Source organism: Ranitomeya imitator, chromosome 5 (assembly GCF_032444005.1).
Source record: "Ranitomeya imitator isolate aRanImi1 chromosome 5, aRanImi1.pri, whole genome shotgun sequence".
In the NCBI taxonomy this organism is placed as follows: domain Eukaryota; kingdom Metazoa; phylum Chordata; class Amphibia; order Anura; family Dendrobatidae; genus Ranitomeya; species Ranitomeya imitator.
The window spans coordinates 339,384,514-339,402,224 of NC_091286.1; the positions used below are offsets into that span (position 1 = coordinate 339,384,514).

The window sequence follows — 17,711 nt, forward strand, 5'->3', positions numbered from 1 at the left end:
TTTACGTCATGTGGAATATGTACAGGTCACTTATGGGAGTGTTATGGCACCAGTGTTGGTAAACTTGCAATGTAGAAGCAGAAATCCAGTCGTGTGAATAAAAATATTAAGACCCGATATCAAGGTAAATAAATGTCCCCACAGGCACACGCATAGTTTTCCCTTCATTATGGGTGAACCGCTGTTGTAGGCATGCTATTACAGTGCATTTTAGTTTGTTGAACATTTTCAGATCCATTATTTTTTATTTTTTATAATCTTGGTTGAAAGAATATGCAGTGGATGTATGCTAGTTTTGCAGTATGAGGTGTAGTTGTAGTTTTTACTTTACATTAAAAAAATAAAATCAGTTTGTAAGCGAACGTAAAGTTCTTAACTCCAAAATATAAAAATTACCAAACAGAAAAAAAATATCCAAATTAGAATGTTAGTGGCAATCATATTTTTAAATGCATGCTTTAATTTCAATATTTTTATTCCATGCATGGGTATATGTTTTTTTTTCTTTTGTTTTTTTTTGTTGATTGTTGAACTTCTAATACTTTAATCTTTTCAATTAATTTATTTTATTTATTTTTTTTTCTTTGAATACATTCTGTGTCTAACTGATGCCTTTTGTTACCTGGCTAGCAGGGAAAAGGGGTCGAGGCCGGTCCTGACCTGTTACAATGAAGACTGACTTGCTATGTGGGATTACACCAGAAGCTTGCAGTGGAGTACTGGTAAGGAAATGAAGAAACCTTTAAAATATCCGAGATGTATAGGAACATTTTGTCACAGAAGACTTTCAAGCAAAAATCATGGATTCTGATATTGGACTTTCAAACTAATATGTGGACTTTGAATTCCTTTTAACATTTTTTGCAGTGCAAGTTATTAAATTTAAGTTACCCTAAATCTTCAAATGTGTTGAACAGAGTTGCTTCATGGCCGAAGGCATGGTATATTGATAAAAGTCTATTTTATAAGCAAGGATAGAAATCTGCAGACGGTAGATTTTCAGTTTTCTTAATAGTGGTTCCAATGGTGTTTACTTTGCCATTTTTAAGCAAGTAGTCCGTTCTGCTTGCTTTGACCATTTTGATCTGAGCATCTTAATCAACATTTGATTGTTTCTAAGCCTGCAGGAATCCTGCCTTAAGCTTCAATGGTTGCAGCTGTAGGACTACTGTCCAATGTTAAGGTTACATTGCGACCCAGACCCTGCAGTTTTAGGGCTGATGTACTGCAGCTATGCAGGTATTTAAAGCTGATGTTTAATGGAACTTCTTAATTAAAAATGGCATAGTAACTTTACTCTTAGATTTTAAAAGGTTTAAGATGTCTGTTTTGTTCTTCTTTGATATAAAAAAAATATGCTTAAAAATGGTGTGGGAAGCAAGGTTCACTACTTATGTCTGTATATCACCATTGGTACCCATTTCATTTCTTTATCACTTATGTTTTTGCTCCCAAAGGTTTATAATGAATGTGCCACATGACTTGTGTTGAGATAGTGAAGTTTCGGGTGTAATCATCAAAGCCGGTTAGTCAGGCATTCCAGATAGTGGTTCTTTTCAGAACCTTTTTAAAGGGTTGGTTAACTACCTCAGTAGCAGAGGATTGAACTATACCCTGTGTACTGTATATAGAAAATCTTTGTTGATGAAAGTTAGACTTGTTCCAAGTGCCATGATGAAGTCTTATCTAAATGTACCAAATGTAACCTATGGCCTTTAGTGTTAAAGGTGTTTGAGACTTCATCATGGGCCCCACAACAAGCCCGGCTTTTGTCGTATTTTGTGGCTGAAAAAGCAGCCTTTGCTCTTTCAGATATATTGTAGTTATTTGGATGTAAAATAGTTTAGCGAGATGTTACTTTTTCTAAGACATCAAATGTTCCCAAAAAGTACATCGGCAACTTATTCTAAACACTGCAGTGTCCCTTTTTGGTCAGTCGGGCGTTGACTGCATATGCCTTTGACCCTGACTTTTTTTTTTTTTTTTTCCTGTCTGGAAAATATTTCATATGAATTTCTTAAATGAATTGGAGAAAGCATATTGGCTGTGACAATGTCCGGCTAGCAAAATGCAGTACCTTTTTGCAGGAAATTTTCAGGCAAGTCATTTATTTCTCTGAATATAGGCCATGGAAATTGTGCTGTCCAGCTATTTCTGTAGCTTTTTTTTTTTATAAATAAATATAAACTAACTTAAGCACCTTGATAGGGGAAACATGGTGAATACATCTTTTAATGGAGCACAGTTTCCACTGTTTGAAAACACTTTGCCTCTAAAGGGACACTGCAGGAAAACTACATATTCATTAGGCACCAAAATAGTTGATCAATCCTGTTACCCAATAGCAGTTTCTTATTTCCCCAGCAAATGAAATTTTTTAAGCAGCATAAATAGATCTGTCATCTGTTCAAAATGCTCATGACAACAATCATTTTTTTGCATTCCTGCAAATAAAATTGTTTTATACTGTAAGCTGGAGGTGAGTGTAACTTATTTTTGTAATAAAAGTTTTTATTTTTTTTGTGTCATTAATATAAGTGTATGTTACTCCAGAGATTATTTTGCTTTAGTCTCACTGCAGTATGTTTACCTGTACTGTTTCTTTTTTTTTTTTTTTTTTTTTTTTTATAAACCATAGTGTTTGCCAGTTAGTGTGCAAAAGTAAATCTGTTAGGGCTCCTTCTCACTTGCATGAAATACGACTGAGTCTCGCATGTTAAAACCCCGCTCTGCCGCCGGCACTCCAGAGCGGAGCGTGCGGCCGCACAGCAATACATGGAGCTGCACGCTCCGGAGTGCCGGGGGCAGAGCAGGGTTTTAACCTGCCGTACTTCACGCAAGTGAGAAGGAGCCACTAGGCCAAACAACTGAATACAATGGCTAGGAGGAAACAGCTGTGATGTTTAATTCACCTAGGGTTGCAGAACCTTCTATATATAAAACGTTTAAAAAATACAATGTAACTTTTCTGGCAAATATATATATATATATATATATATATATATATATATATATATCTCTCTCTATCGAGGATATATACCCAAATACAGAAAGAAGCCTTTCTTTACATAACCTTACATGAGGTAAAAACATGTGCAGCCCTATACCAGTGGGTATTTGTTTCCTTGAGGTATAAACCATTTGAGAAGATGTATGTCTGCTCTCTTTTCCCTTTTTTAAGCTACAATCTAAGGTGGATCAAGCAAGGAAGGAATAAAAAAAAAAATGCTCTACACATCAGGGAACTGCTAGATTAGGATGGAGAGAATTTATCCCTCTCCCACCCTTGAACTTTACAAATTACAGTTTTTGATGGAGATACCTTTTTATATTTAGTACAATAAAGTATTAAACTTTCAGGTTCTAAAATCGCTCACTTTTGTGATACTCTATTATATACTAGTTGTGTGATGTATTTGATGTCAAAGCATGTGTTTGATGTCCGTCTTAATACTGCCACAGCTTCAATGTTGGGTCATCTTTCTACTGTGCTCAATTACAGGATAAGATTTTTTTTTTTTGTTCGTTTTTTTTTTTTTTACAAAATTAAAAGTTGAAGACTAGGATTAAGTGTCACAAACATTCTGAAAATGTTTTGCTTTTTTCCCCCAAGTACCTATAGTATTACATGAAACTATTATGGCTAACACTTTAGTAGAAATCAGTACAACAAATGCCATGAGAGTCTCAATATGCAGGGATTTAGTGTGCTTTTGTTTTTTATTTTTTATATATAAATGTACACTATCTATTAGAAGTTTGGAAAACGCAATGAAAATCTGGTTAGGGTAGAGTAATTGGAGTTCTACAGACTTGAAAAGCGTAAGAAAATGAATAGTCCTCCCCAAAACGGCCACATTCTTCAAACCCTGTTGCATTGAAGTTGTTTTTCTTTGTGAAATACATTTTTGGTTTCTTTGTGCTTGCCAGCTTATTCACTTTTGTGCATTATACCAGACCACGTCATGCTACAATCGGGGGAAATTAGAACTCTTGACTATACTCGGTATTGAAGGTGGTGTTTAGAGTTTTCTTCTTGTATCCACCACTACATAAATCAAGTGTTGAAATCTATGGTTTACTTATCTGCTGATAATGTCCAAGATAAAATATTTTTCAATGATATTACACTGGGGGTTTCTTCTCCCTCTTAGGGTGGGGAGTGGGGTTGTTGCTGTAAACGCCAACCCATCTACTATAATATATACATACAGTGGTTTGGCAGAACTTGATAAATACCAACCGTAAAAGATTTTTAATAGCTGCCTTTTGCCAATAGGGTTGTACAACTTTATACATTCATTTGGTTTTGGGATTGCACCAGTGATTTGCATTTTACTGGCTTTGAATTTTCCATACATATTTTTAAATGTATATAAATAAAGTGATTTACAAAAACAACGTGTTTTCTGTGTTTTTTATTCTTTTTTTAAAGTGTATTTTTTTATTATACATATTTACTGTATATACTCGAGTATAAGCCGACCCCCCCCTAATTTTGCCACAAAAAACTGGGAAAACTTAATGATTTGAGTATAAGCCTAGGGTGGAAAATGCAGCAGCTACTAATAAATTTAAAAAATAAAAATAGATACCAATAAAAGTAAAATTAATTGACACCAGTAGTTTGTTTTTTAATTATCTATATTTAATCAGAAGCCCCATATAATGCTCCATACAGCTTATGGGGCCCATCATAAAATGCTCCATACAAAATACGCCCCATATAATGCTCCACAAATGTGGATTATGGCCCCATAAGATGCCCCATACAGATATTTGCCCCCATATCATGCTGCACATGGCCGGATAAGATGTTCCATACAGATATTTGCCCCCATATCATGCTGCACATGGCCGGTTAAGATGCCCCATACAGATATTTGCCCCATATGCTGTTGCTGTGATTAAAAAAAATTCATACTCACCTCTCCGGCCCCCGGCACTTGCTATAGTCACCTGCTCCCCATTCCACCGTTGACCGCCGCTGTGTCTTCCCATCCTCTGCACCAACGTTCAGGAAGAGGGTGGCGCGCATTAATCCCGTCACCTTGCCCTCTGACCTAAGCGTTGCAGCGGCGCCGACGGAACGAGGAGCGAGTGAATATCGTGCACTGCCCCCGTCATACTCGCCTGTTCCTGGCGCCGTCGCTGCACGTCTGTTCCCCGGCGCCGCATTTTCTTCCTGTAGTGAGCGGTCACCATTACCGCTCATTACAGTAATGAATATGCGGCTCCACCCCTATGGGAGGTGGAGCCGCATATTCATTACTGTAATGAGCGGTACCATGTGACCTCTCCCTACAGGAAGAAGCTGCAGCACTGGAAGAAGCAGGGACCGCGCCAGGAGCAGGTGAGTATAATTAGACAGCCCCCGCTTCCCCTCCCCTGCCGACCCCTGGGTATGACTCGAGTATAAGCCGAAAGTCCAAAAAAGTGGGCTGAAAATCTCGGCTTATACTCGAGTATATTCGGGATCTATATTTTTCATGTTAAATGTATTTAATATAATGTCATACTTTGTTGTTTTTTTTTTTTTGTTTTTTTTTTAATCTCCCCTTTTCATACGAAAAAGATCATGCAGTCTTGCAATTTTTAAACTGGCCTCGAAATCCAGTAGTAGCCTGTTACTTTGTATTCTCAAGAGATCACTTAACAGGAGTCCTCTGTTTATTACAGGCTGGATTACAATGACAGTTCACCTGTACAGTAGGCAGAATCCACTATTCAGAATAGTCACAGCTCACGTACCCCTCCTGCACAATAACCACTCAGTGTATTGGTACGTGTAGCTGTTGTAAAGTATATCTCTCATTTTGTCAAGATGAAGAAGATAGTTTGGTGTGCACTGCACTGATGGGATGTGCTGGTAGGGCAGTGTTTAACCCCAGGAACATTCTTAAAAATAAATGACTTCACTCTAGCCTCACGATACCTCGAATTTTTGATTAAGTGAAACTTGGTTATATAGCCGACACAAATTACGTTGTGAGGTATGGAGTAAATTGCGACAAAAAGGCGAACGATTCAACCTATCTTGGGCCCTTTTCAGTCGTAGGAGGAGGAGGAAGTACTAGCAAAATAAAGAGTGGCATATAGCAAATGTAGAGTATATAAGTCATCAATGAGATGATAGGGTTGTATAAAATATATAATATATATAATTTAATCAAATTCACTTTGTACAAATGTAAATAATGTAGAAATGTTAAACTTAAAAACATAGTAAAAGTATAATGTATATGAGCACACGCGCTCAAGGTAATTTATCTCTGCAAGAATGTAGAAGAGAATAGGGCAACACATGTTGTGTGCAGTACGATTAGCTCTTCATTCCTAACCTAATCTGCACTTTCTGCCTGCGTCTCAGGGAACCCTTGTACGGCACCACTAGGCCAGCATCCTCCACAGCTGCATGTTCCTCCTCCCTTTGCCTCTTAACGCTGCTGGCCTCGTGCATATATATCCCTCATGGACTGCTTCCAGGACTGTGGAGCTGGCTCAGACCCAGAGGCGCTTCACACAGGGCATATGCCAGCTAGATTAGATTCCCTTGGTCAAAGCTCAGGCGAAACGCATGTCGGGCAGGTGCGGGCCGCTGCGGGGTCTCATTGCTAGTCAGTATACTGCTGCTTATTTCTCTGCATATGCACTTTCTATTAGACTCTGGCACTTTATATGTAGTTGATTTTGCTGTTAACATTCCCTTTGATACTGTGGGTCGCCCTTACAGGGGGCTGGCTAGGCTTTTATTTTTAACATATGCCAGCCTTATTCAATTTACTTAAATCTCATTATTAATTGTTGGGAGTGTTTTATGCTTCAGCAGCTGACCCTTTACTGTTGCACACTGTGCACCTTAATCTGTGCACCATTGAGTTTAACATTGATCCTGTACAGTGAATAAATTTGTAGCTATGATACTTCAGTAATATTTATATTATTTATTATATACTATCAGTTTTGCTACCACGGTTTATTATGTAAAAAAAAAAAACCCTCTTTGGATCATGCTTGTAATTTTACTATTGGTGTTTTTTAATTTGTTTTCTTGTGCAAATATTTACCCCGTGTTTCCTTGCACATTTTTTTTCCACGTGTTTTTTTTTTTTTTTTGCCTTTCCTTCACTACTTCTTGTGTTTTTTTTTTTTTTTTTTAATTAATAAACAATATTTCGGAAAAAAAATTTAGTGGTGTGTCATTTATAGTTTTATATGAAAAACAATAGTTAAAAATCATTTGGATTAGATGAGAGTATTGGATTAGGGAAAGTACTACGGTATGTTTTAATAGTCTACTACAGTATTATTCACTGATAGAAACCCAGAAGAAAACACCTGGAGTACACGTCCCATCTTAGAAATATAAAAATATATACTTTATTTCACAATATTAAAAACACAAGTAATCACCAAATACAGAACACACAGATAAGGGAGACTTGGGATAGCACTGAAAAAATTACAGCTACGGTGAACCCCAGAGATCCGCATATACCATTTTGTAATAAAGATTCCAATCAAGTGCAGATACTTAGGGCAGGCAAACGCCACCACCTCCAGAAAACTGCAGGTACATCTCTAAACTTCCCTCAGTGTGGTGCCGATAGTCCAAGAAAGACAACGGCCTATATCATAACAGAAGCTGGTTTAGTGGCTCTTACCCATATAAAGTGAACTGCGATCTCCAGGGGTCACCGCCGCAGCCCCAACGCACGTTTCGTGACTGCCCCCTGACGAAGCCAACACGAAACGTGCGTTAGGGCTGCGGCGGTGACCCCTGGAGATCGCAGTTCACTTTATATGGGTAAGAGCCACTAAACCAGCTTCTGTTATGATATAGGCCGTTGTCTTTCTTGGACTATCGGCACCACACTGAGGGAAGTTTAGAGATGTACCTGCAGTTTTCTGGAGGTGGTGGCGTTTGCCTGCCCTAAGTATCTGCACTTGATTGGAATCTTTATTACAAAATGGTATATGCGGATCTCTGGGGTTCACCGTAGCTGTAATTTTTTCAGTGCTATCCCAAGTCTCCCTTATCTGTGTGTTCTGTATTTGGTGATTACTTGTGTTTTTAATATTGTGAAATAAAGTATATATTTTTATATTTCTAAGATGGGACGTGTACTCAATGTGTTTTTTTCTTCTGGGTTTCTATTAGCTATATGGGAGTGTCCTATGTATACTTGAAGGATCTTTGGTACGGGTACTTTCCCGAAACATCATACTATTAGTATGAGTATGAGATCCGTGGTATTGCCGTCCATTGTGGGATGTCTTTATAGTATTATTCACTGAATTGAGTTAATGTCCGCACGGGAAAAAAAAGTAATCCTTCATGCGTCCTACAGCTGACGATCACTGACTCACATCAGTGAGCTTCCTCCCTTTGTTGCATTCTTTTTTTTTTTTTTTTTTTTTCTGCAAAAAGGTAAAAAAATTTACACTAGCGACAGTACAAAATACAATAGTATATATATTTCTTTATCGCTTCATTGGGGGACACAGGACAACCATTGGTGTATGCTGCTGCTGCTAGGAGGCTGACACTATGCAAAAAAAGGAAAAGGCGTGGCTCCTCCCTGGCAGTATACACCCACCGACAGGCACCAAGTACCTTAGTTTGTGCTTAGTGTCTGTAGGAGGCAGACCTGGATCTTCAGATCCGCTACTAACCTTGATTCCTTTACAGGTTTTGTTGTTTTTATTAACGTTTTGGCTTTCTTTTTCAGATCACAGCATTCAGGGATTCAGGGTGCAATCTTCCACCCTGCCTCCCCAGGAGGGCAGCTGAGCGAGCAGTGTGGTGTTGTCCGCATCACAGCTCTCAGACCGCCGGCAGGATATTATCCCCTGTCACCCTCCCAGGTGCTCCAGGGTCTTTATGGTGGCGATCCTTGCCAAACGGTCTCCCTCACCCCTCTCCTCGGAGAGGGCTGAGAGGAAGACTGTGGTCACCAGTGGTGACCCTCCCCCCTGTCTTTGGGGTCGAGGCCGTCTTCTGGACGAAGGGTTCTGTTTCCAGCGACCCCTCTCTCTTTGGGCCCCTGGACGATCCTCTCTCCCCACTCTACCTGCGGAACCGGATATGCAGGTACCAGCGCTTCAGCAGCCGCTCCACTGCAGCAGTAGCTTCCCCTGTCTAGATGTACAGTGCTCTCATACAGAGTCCCGGCCGTTTTTACTTTCACAGCTGCGGCCGGTCACGCCCCCCTCCGATAGGCCACGCCCCATTTTTCGGGCGCTCTTTTCCTTCTCCACTCAGGATGGCTCTTACATCTGGGGCACGCCCTTCCCTTTCGGTGCGGCCCTGTCAGGAGCCTTGGCTTATTCCTCACAGCACTGCCCCTTCTTCACTGCTGGCACTTCCTGCCTTAGCAGCTCTGTGCACAGGAGACCTCTTGCGTTGGGGGGCACAGACATCTCTGCTCTGCGGTGCGGTAGGATTGCGACGCTATATTGGCGCCTCCCTCGGTATTATCCATACCACTGTAGGCCCCTTAGTCTTTTCTGTAGTATAGTACTGCAGAATATCCTTATGTCCAACTCTTCTGGAGCCTTCTCTACCAAACCTACCATAACTCACTATGCCTGTGCTAGTTGTAAGATGAAGTGGTCAGTAGGCCAATCGTCGCCTCTCTGCTAGTCCTGCAGTCCTCCTGCCATGTCTGCCTCGCAGGAAGCTTCTGACTCTCGGGATGGGGGCGCTCCCCCTCCCCCTGAATGGGCCGTTGCTATCTCGCAGTCGGTCTCTGATTTGACTAAGGTATCTCAGTCCCTGATCCAGGCGCTTGAGTCTTCCACAGCTTCCTTCAGCCACCAGTGCTCCGACCGTCTCCAATGGCGAGTCGGCTGCACCTGACCCTGAACCACAGGGAGACAAATCAGCCAGCTGCTCTAGAAAAGGGACTCTGTCTGGCTCTTCGTCTGGTTCTCCGGGTCCCTCTGCAGTGCTCAAACTTCTCTCCTCCCAATTCCCCTCTTCGGAGGAGGACATTGGGTCTGATGTGGATTCCCAGTCTGGTTCTGACTCAGTTTCAGACCAGGCTTCTAGCATGCAGGCTGTCGTAGATAGTCTTATTTCGGCTATCTCGCAAACCCTCAAACTAAAACAAGATGAGGTTTCCCCCCAGGATTCCTCTGTCTCGTTTAAGCGGGTGAAGCGTCCCTCTCGCTCCTTTCCTACCCATGATGAGTTTGATTCTATCCTGTCTAAACACTGGGAACATCCTGAAAAACGTTTTTCGGATAGAAAACATCTGGACGTGCTCTATCCCTTTAGCGCCGATCTCTCCAAGTGGGCTGAGTCCCCCAAGGTTGATCCGCCGATTTTCCGTCTTCCAAGACTGTTCTCTACTTACCGGACGGCGCATCGCTTAAGGATGCATCGGACAGACAAATTGAGGCACTGGCTAAGTCAGCTTTCGAGGCAATGGGTGCTTCCCTCTGTCCCAGCTTTGCTTCCACCTGGGTGGCTAAGGCCATCTCTGCCTGGGCCAAGATCCTCCGTCGGGGCATTTTGGCTTCGGCCTCCCCTACCGAGCTGGCTGACCTCGCAGACCAGATTAACCACGCAAGGAAATGCCTTCTCACTGCCTCCCTAGATGCAGCAGCCTGTTCGGCCAGGGCAAGCAGCAACATTGTCGCTATTCGCCGCATTCTTTGGCTCAAAGCATGGAATACAGATGCTACTTCCAAAAAGTCTCTCGCCAACCTGGCGTTTCAGGGTTCCAGGCTTTTTGGTGCTCGTCTGGATCAAATTATCTCAGACGTGACTGGGTGCAAGAGTAACTCCCCCAGTCCAAGCCAAAACGCTTCTTTAACCCAAAGGGTCCTCGAACATTTCGCCCCTTTCGCCCGTTTGCAACCTCAGATTCCTCATCGCAACAAGAGCAACCTACTACCACGGGTGAATGTAGAAAACCCTCTTACAAGCCAGCTCCCTTGTGGAGATCCAGGGCTCCACCTCCCAGGTCTTCCGGACCTCGTTCCAACAGATACCGTTCCAAGTGACGGGTCGCCCCACCTGGGAGTCTTTCCAGGGTGGGAGGCAGGCTTCTTCTCTTCAGAGACACCTGGCTGTCGGTGATCAGCGACGCCTGGGTCAGAGAGATTACCTCCGGGTACAAGATCGAATTTTCGACCCTTCTGGAAAATCGCTTTTTTCTCTCTTCTCCCAAAGCAACCGTCCCATTTACCCGGCTTGCTTCAAGCCGTAACGTCTCTGGTCGCCGCCGGAGTTGTAGTTCCCGTTCCTTCCGAAGAACTTTTTTCCGGGTTCTACTCGAACCTTTTTGTAGTCCCAAAAAGGACGGGTCTCTTTGCCCTATCCTGGATTTAAAGCTTCTGAACTGCCACGTCCGACCTCGCCACTTCAGAATGGAATCCCTGCGGTCACTGATCGCCGCCATGGAACCCGGGGAGTTCCTCTGCTCGGTCGACATTCAAGATGCATACCTTCATGTCCCCATCTGTGTACGGCATCAGAGATTCCTTTGGTTTGCCATCGAAGACAGTCACTACCAATTCACGGCTCTCCCTTTCGGGTTAGTGTCTGCCCCCAGAGTCTTCACCAAAATCATGGCGGCGGTCATGGCTCTCCTCCGTTCCATGTTATCCCCTACCTGGACCATCTGTTGATCAAGGGGTCCTCTCGTCTAGACTGTGCTCACAGTCTCCAGGTCTCTCTGGACACTCTGACCCGTCTCGGCTGGATTATCAACCGGACCAAGTCCTCCCTGATCCCGTCCCAACGACTGTCCTTGCTGGGCATGGTGTTCGACACGAACTTAGTTCGGGTCTTCCTCCCTGAGGACAAGTTCTCAGTGCTCCTCAAGTCGATCCGCCTTCACAAACGCCCAGCTCCCCAGTCGCTTCGGTTCTGCATGGGAGTCCTGGGAAAAATGGTGGCCTCAATGGAGGCTGTTCCTTACGCCCAGTTCCACACCCGCCCCCTCCAGCTATTCCTCCTATCCACCTGGAACAGGTCTTTAAACTCCCTGGACCGTCCCGTCCACCTTCCTCTCCAGGTCCGTCCGTCCCTAACCTGGTGGACGCTGTCCTTTCTCCTGAGAGGAAGATCATTTCTTCCCCTTCAGTGGCAGGTCATCACCACCGATGCCAGCCTTCTCGGGTGGGGAGCAGTCTTCCAACAGCACACGGCTCGGGGCTGTTGGACCACCCAGGAAGCGCTCCTTCCCATCAATCTTCTGGAGATCAGGGCAATCTTCCTTGCGCTAATCCACTGGCAGTCTCTTCTGACGAATCTTCCCGTCCGCATGCAGTCGGACAATGCCACGGCCGTGGCTACTTAAACCACCAGGGCGGGACTCGCAGCGACCAAGTAATGGCAGAAGCGGCAAAGATTCTTCGGTGGGCGGAACGCCACGTTCCGGCCATATCAGCCGTTCATATCCCTGGGGTCGAAAACTGGGCAGCCGACTTTCTCAGTCGCCAGGGCCTAGCAGCGGGCGAGTGGTCTCTCCACCCCGCAGTCTTCGATCAAATCTGCCACCGTTGGGGCACGCCAGACCTTATGGCGTCTCGGATGAACCACAAGGTCCCTCAGTTTGTCGCCAGATCCTGGGACCCTCTTGCCGTTGGCCACGACGCTTTGGTAATTCCATGGTCCCAGTTTCGGTTTCCCTACCTGTTCCCACCCCTCCCCTTGATTCCAAGGGTGATAAAGATCAAGTTGGAAGGGATTCCAGTCATACTGATAGCGCCGGATTGGCCAAGGCGGCCGTGGTACACCGAGCTCGTAAACATGCTTGCGGACACTCCTTGGAGAATCCCGGATCGCCCAGACCTCCTCTCGCAGGGACCTCTGTACCACCAGAGTTCTCAGTCGCTGAGTTTAATGGCATGGCTGTTGAGGCCGCAGTCTTGAAGAACTCTGGTCTCTCTCCTCAGGTCATACAGACCATGATCAGAGCCAGAAAACCGGCGTCTTCCCGTATCTTCCATAGGTACTGGAAAGCATTCTTCCGGTGGTGTGAAACTAATGAAGTTTTTCCAATGTCCTTTTCTCTTCTGGAGCTTCTCGGTTTCCTCCAGTCTGGTCTCGATTCGGGCTTATCCCTCAGCACACTCAAGGGACAAGTGTCTGTTCTGTCGATCCTCTTCCAGAATGACCTTTCGTCCATTCACCAAGTGCGGACTTTTCTACAGCGAGTTGCGCATATCGCCCCTCCCTTCCATCCTCCCTTGGGACCTTAACCTGGTCCTTGGTGCTCTTCAGGCTGCTCCCTTTGAGCCTCTTCATGACGTGTCCTTTTCCCTTCTTTCTTGGAAGGTCACCTTACTCATTGCCATTACATCTATCAGGAGTGTCTCTGAGCTGGCAGCCCTGTCATGCCGTTCCCCCTTCCTGATTCTTCATCAGGATAAGGTCGTTCTTAGACCGGTTCCCGAATTCCTTCCCAAGGTGGTCTCAGCTTTCCACATCAACGAGGACATTGTCCTTCCATCATTTTGCCCTTCTCCGGCTCATCCCTTGGAGAAGTCCCTTCACAAGCTTGACGTGGTCAGGGCCATTCGGGTCTATCTTTCTGGAACCGCTCCTTTCCGTCAATCCGATTCTCTCCTTGCCATTTCTGAAGGCTGTCGGAAGGGCCTTCAAGCGTCTAAATCCACTATCTCGCGCTGGATTCGCTCGGCAATTTCAGAATCGTACCGTGTTCATGAGGCACGTCCTCCTTCAGGGGTGCGAGCTCACTCCACCAGAGCTGTCGGAGCTTCTTGGGCTGTTCGCCACCAAGCCTCCGCCTTGCAAGTTTGCAAGGCCGCAACCTGGTTGTCTTTGCACACGTTTACGAGGTTCTATCGGGTTCATACCCAAGCCTCGTCCGATGCAGGTCTTGGTAGGAAGGTACTGCAGGTGGCGGTCGCACACTGGCCGGCCTGAGACCTTTTCTCATTTCCTTTCTACCTACCCTTTTCCGGGACTGCTTTTGGACGTCCCATGGCTGTCCTGTGTCCCCCAATGAAGCTATAAAGAAAGAGGGATTTTTGGTACTTACCGTAAAATCTTTCTTGGAGCCTTCATTGGGGGACACAGCACCCTCCCTACTTGTTTGTTCTGGTACCGTGTTTGGGGCCTGGAGGCCCTAGTTGAGTTGGTACTTTTACTATTATCAGTTCTGTCTTTTCTCCTACTGCTTTTTGCACTAACTGAGGTACTTGGTGCCTGCCGGGTGTATACTGCCAGGGAGGAGCTACACCTTTTCCTTTTTTTTGCATAGTGTCAGACTCCTAGCAGCAGCAGCAGCATACACCCATGGTTGTCCTGTGTCCCTCCAATGAAGGCTCAAAGAAAGAGATTTTACGGTAAGTACCAAAAATCCCTCTTTTTTTTTTTTTTTTTTACTGAATTTAGGTAGGATTAGTGTCGGCGTGGAAACAAGCCAAATCCATGCGTGCTTCCTACAACTGTCGATTGCTGATGCATATCAAAGAGCAGCTTTTGGTTGTTTGTTTTTAGATTAAAAAAATGAAGGACAGTAAAAACATGCTAGTAATTGACTACTACAGTAGTGTTTTTTTAATTAATTTAGGTTTACTGTCGGTTCAATTTTTTTTTTCCCCTGTTCTAAATTAAAAAAAAGGTTTACACTAAGCAACTCGCACACACCTGAAAAAAAACTTGGTACTCGCACAAACACCACATATGTGAAAAAAATTCATTCCTCTTGTCCCAAATCCAGTATTCAGCAGAGGAGGCATATGCTTTCCTTTTCTCTGACAGGGAAAGGATCCCACCTTACTTTATTTTCCCGACATCTCTGCCTCTAGTGATACTGAACTGCCACACAGATGCCCCAATGCAGAAAATGAACCAGTGCCCACTGTTACTGACCCTGTATGGATCTCACCTGCTGAAAATTGAGCCACAGACTCTTGATTTTGGGGAGAAATTTGACACCACAAGCCTCACAAAAATTGACTTTTTCAAAGTGTCTTTCTGAGAGGATTTTGTAAATCTGTGTCGCAGACCAGTTTGTATGCACAGCGATTTTTATCCCAAAATCTGACCGTTATTTGTTAACTGAACACTTGTAGACTCCATAGAAATTATGAAATTTTGGGCCCTGGTTCTTCATATGGGGTTAGTGAAGAAGCCAGAAATTTGGCAATATTGGAGTGTTGACGTTTTGTATAACAATCCAGTATTCCACATGGCAATGGCCCAGACATGCTTTGAGGCTACCCACAAATTCTTGCATTACAATAATAATGCACAGTCCTCCCCGTGATGACCCCAACTTCGACCAACTCTTCAAAGTTTGGCCAGTCATTAAGAACTTCTGCAACAAGTTTGCTGATGTGTATAACCCCCAAAGGTACATTGTGTGGAAAGGTCCCTTATACATTTCAAAGTGAGGCACAAATGATGGCAATACCTGCCCAGTAAGAGAGCCAGGTATGGAATTAACCTCTATAAGCTGTGTGAGAGTACTTCAAGGTACACCCACAGTAGAGGTTATGAAGGTAAGAACATCTGGCTTCAACCCCCTGACTTAGGAGTGAATGGGAAAATTGTGTGTGATTTGGTGCACCCACTGCTGGATCAAGGGTACCGCCTCCCTAAGACCCTAATTGGGCAGCTGCTCAGAGTGAGAGCGCAGCCCAATGAAACAACATTGTGCTAGTGGTCAAAGATGAGGGATGTCCTTTTTTTGACCACCATACATGGTGATGGCAGGCACCCCCAGCACTGTACTAGGTACCTCCTACACAGGACAACAAACCACACTGGATGAAGAAGCTGGCTGTGCACATCGTACTGATGGTGATGTACAATGCTTTCGTGCCATCACTGTGTGAAGGCCAAACCTTTCTTGAGTTCCAAGAAGTAGTGATTAGAGTTGAGTGTGTTTCTTTCGGTCCCCGTTTATTCAGCAAGCTATAGCGCTTACCAAATAAGCTGCAGAGGAAACACTGATACATGGAGCGTGCGGGCTGATTGGCGACACAGCTGCATGTGTCACGGTTGTCACAGCACATGCATGGACAGCCCAACACACAGGCCACACAGTGCATATGCCAACCTGATGCACTCTATACTATCATGTATGCCAACCTGACGTACACTACATAACAAGTATGCCACCACAAAAAAATTCACATGCCAGGAAAACACTAGATCAATTCCAATATGTGTTCACTAGTGGAGGCGGGTTTCCACTGTTTAGGCACATCAGGGGCTCTCCAAACATGACACTCTCAGCCTATTCCATCAAAGTCTGCATTCCAAAACGTCACTCCTTCGCTTTTGAGGCCTGCTGTGTGCCCAAACAGTTGTTTTCCTCCACCTATGGGGTATCTATACTCAGGAGAAATTGCACAACAGATTTTGGGGTCCACATTCTCCTGTTACACTTGTGAAAATACACCAGAGGTGTTTCTAGGTCTTATGGCACCCAGAGCAAGAACTTAATTCGCTGCCACCAACAACCCCCCCACCCCCCAGCATTTATACAACCAATTTAATGCATCTAACATAAAAACATGAGCACTAGTCAGTATCACAAATAACATTTTCATGCAGGTACCTTTGTAGATGACGTTGTCTTTTCAAGTTCTTTCTTTTCTTCATCTTTTCCAGACACCATGATGCATTTCTCATCCACAGCCTGTCTCTGCAGATTTCCATCTTCTCCAGTCTTGTGCAGTACATTCCCCACACAATGCCCTGAAAGATAGATGTCATAATGCTTCTGAGGAAAGATATCTGCCTTGTGCTGTGACAATGAATAAATACTTGCCCCTCGCTATATTCCCTGCACAAAATATGACCCCCACATGTCCCTCTTATGGTACATGCTTTCCACACTACCCCCTTCTTTCCATACTGGGCCCCCTCTTCACACTGGGTCCCCCCTATAGAGCCCAGTCTCTATACTCTGCCCCCTCAACACATTCCCGCTCCTTGGCTTACTAGCCCTTCCTGACTGTGACCTTACACTGTCCCCCCATGGTACTCCACACACACATACTACTCAGTCTTTATTATGTGCCCACTTACATTCCCTCCCATACTGTTTTCTTGTACTATTCTCAATAGTTTCCTCGCACGTTTCCCCGTCCTAATACATTTACTATCTCACTTTCCATACTGCTTCCTAACACATTCCCCCCCGACTACCCATACTGTCCGCACCCATCCCATCACTCTTAATAATAATAATAACCTTTATAATAATATTTATTTTTATATAGCGCTAACCTATTCTGCAGCGCTTTACAGTTTGCATACATTATCATCTCTGTCCTGATGGGGCTCACAATCTAAATTCCCTATCAGTATGTGTTCCTCATACTATATCCACACCCATCCCCCACTCAAGATGGTGTCTGCACCTATTGTCTCCTTGCTCCCCAAATTTGTCCTCAAATTTTCCCCATTACACTAAATCTCCCCCATCCCGTTGCACAAAATCTCCCTCCCACAGTAAATCTCCTTAGCCCCATTACACTAAATTTCCCCCACACAGTAAATCTCTCAATCCCCATTGCACTAATCCCCCCCACACAGTACATTTCCTCCACACAGTAATTCTCCCCCAGTCCCGTTACACTAAATCTCACGCACATGGTAAATACTTCCCAACGCAGGAAATATCCTCCCACACACACAGTAAAACTCCATTACACCTAACTTTGTTACACTAAATCTCCCCCACACAGCATATATACTCCACACACAGTAC

General features: G+C 44.2%; 1 protein-coding gene across 10 annotated transcripts in view; it reads left to right on the forward strand.

The window, feature by feature from the left end:
• SYNCRIP (synaptotagmin binding cytoplasmic RNA interacting protein) overlaps window positions 1–3,922 on the forward strand; it is a 69,842-nt gene extending 65,920 nt beyond the window's left edge. For 3 of the 10 annotated variants that reach the window (XM_069726411.1, XM_069726412.1, XM_069726407.1), the window contains one exon: window positions 631–3,922. In XM_069726411.1, the coding sequence (XP_069582512.1) occupies window positions 631–659 (29 nt within the window). In that variant the 3' untranslated portion in view covers window positions 660–3,922. The remainder of the gene's footprint in view (window positions 1–630) is intronic. The other 7 variants (XM_069726410.1, XM_069726403.1, XM_069726405.1 and 4 more) reach the window with 4 other exon arrangements.
• The last annotated feature ends 13,789 nt before the right edge of the window (window positions 3,923–17,711 follow it).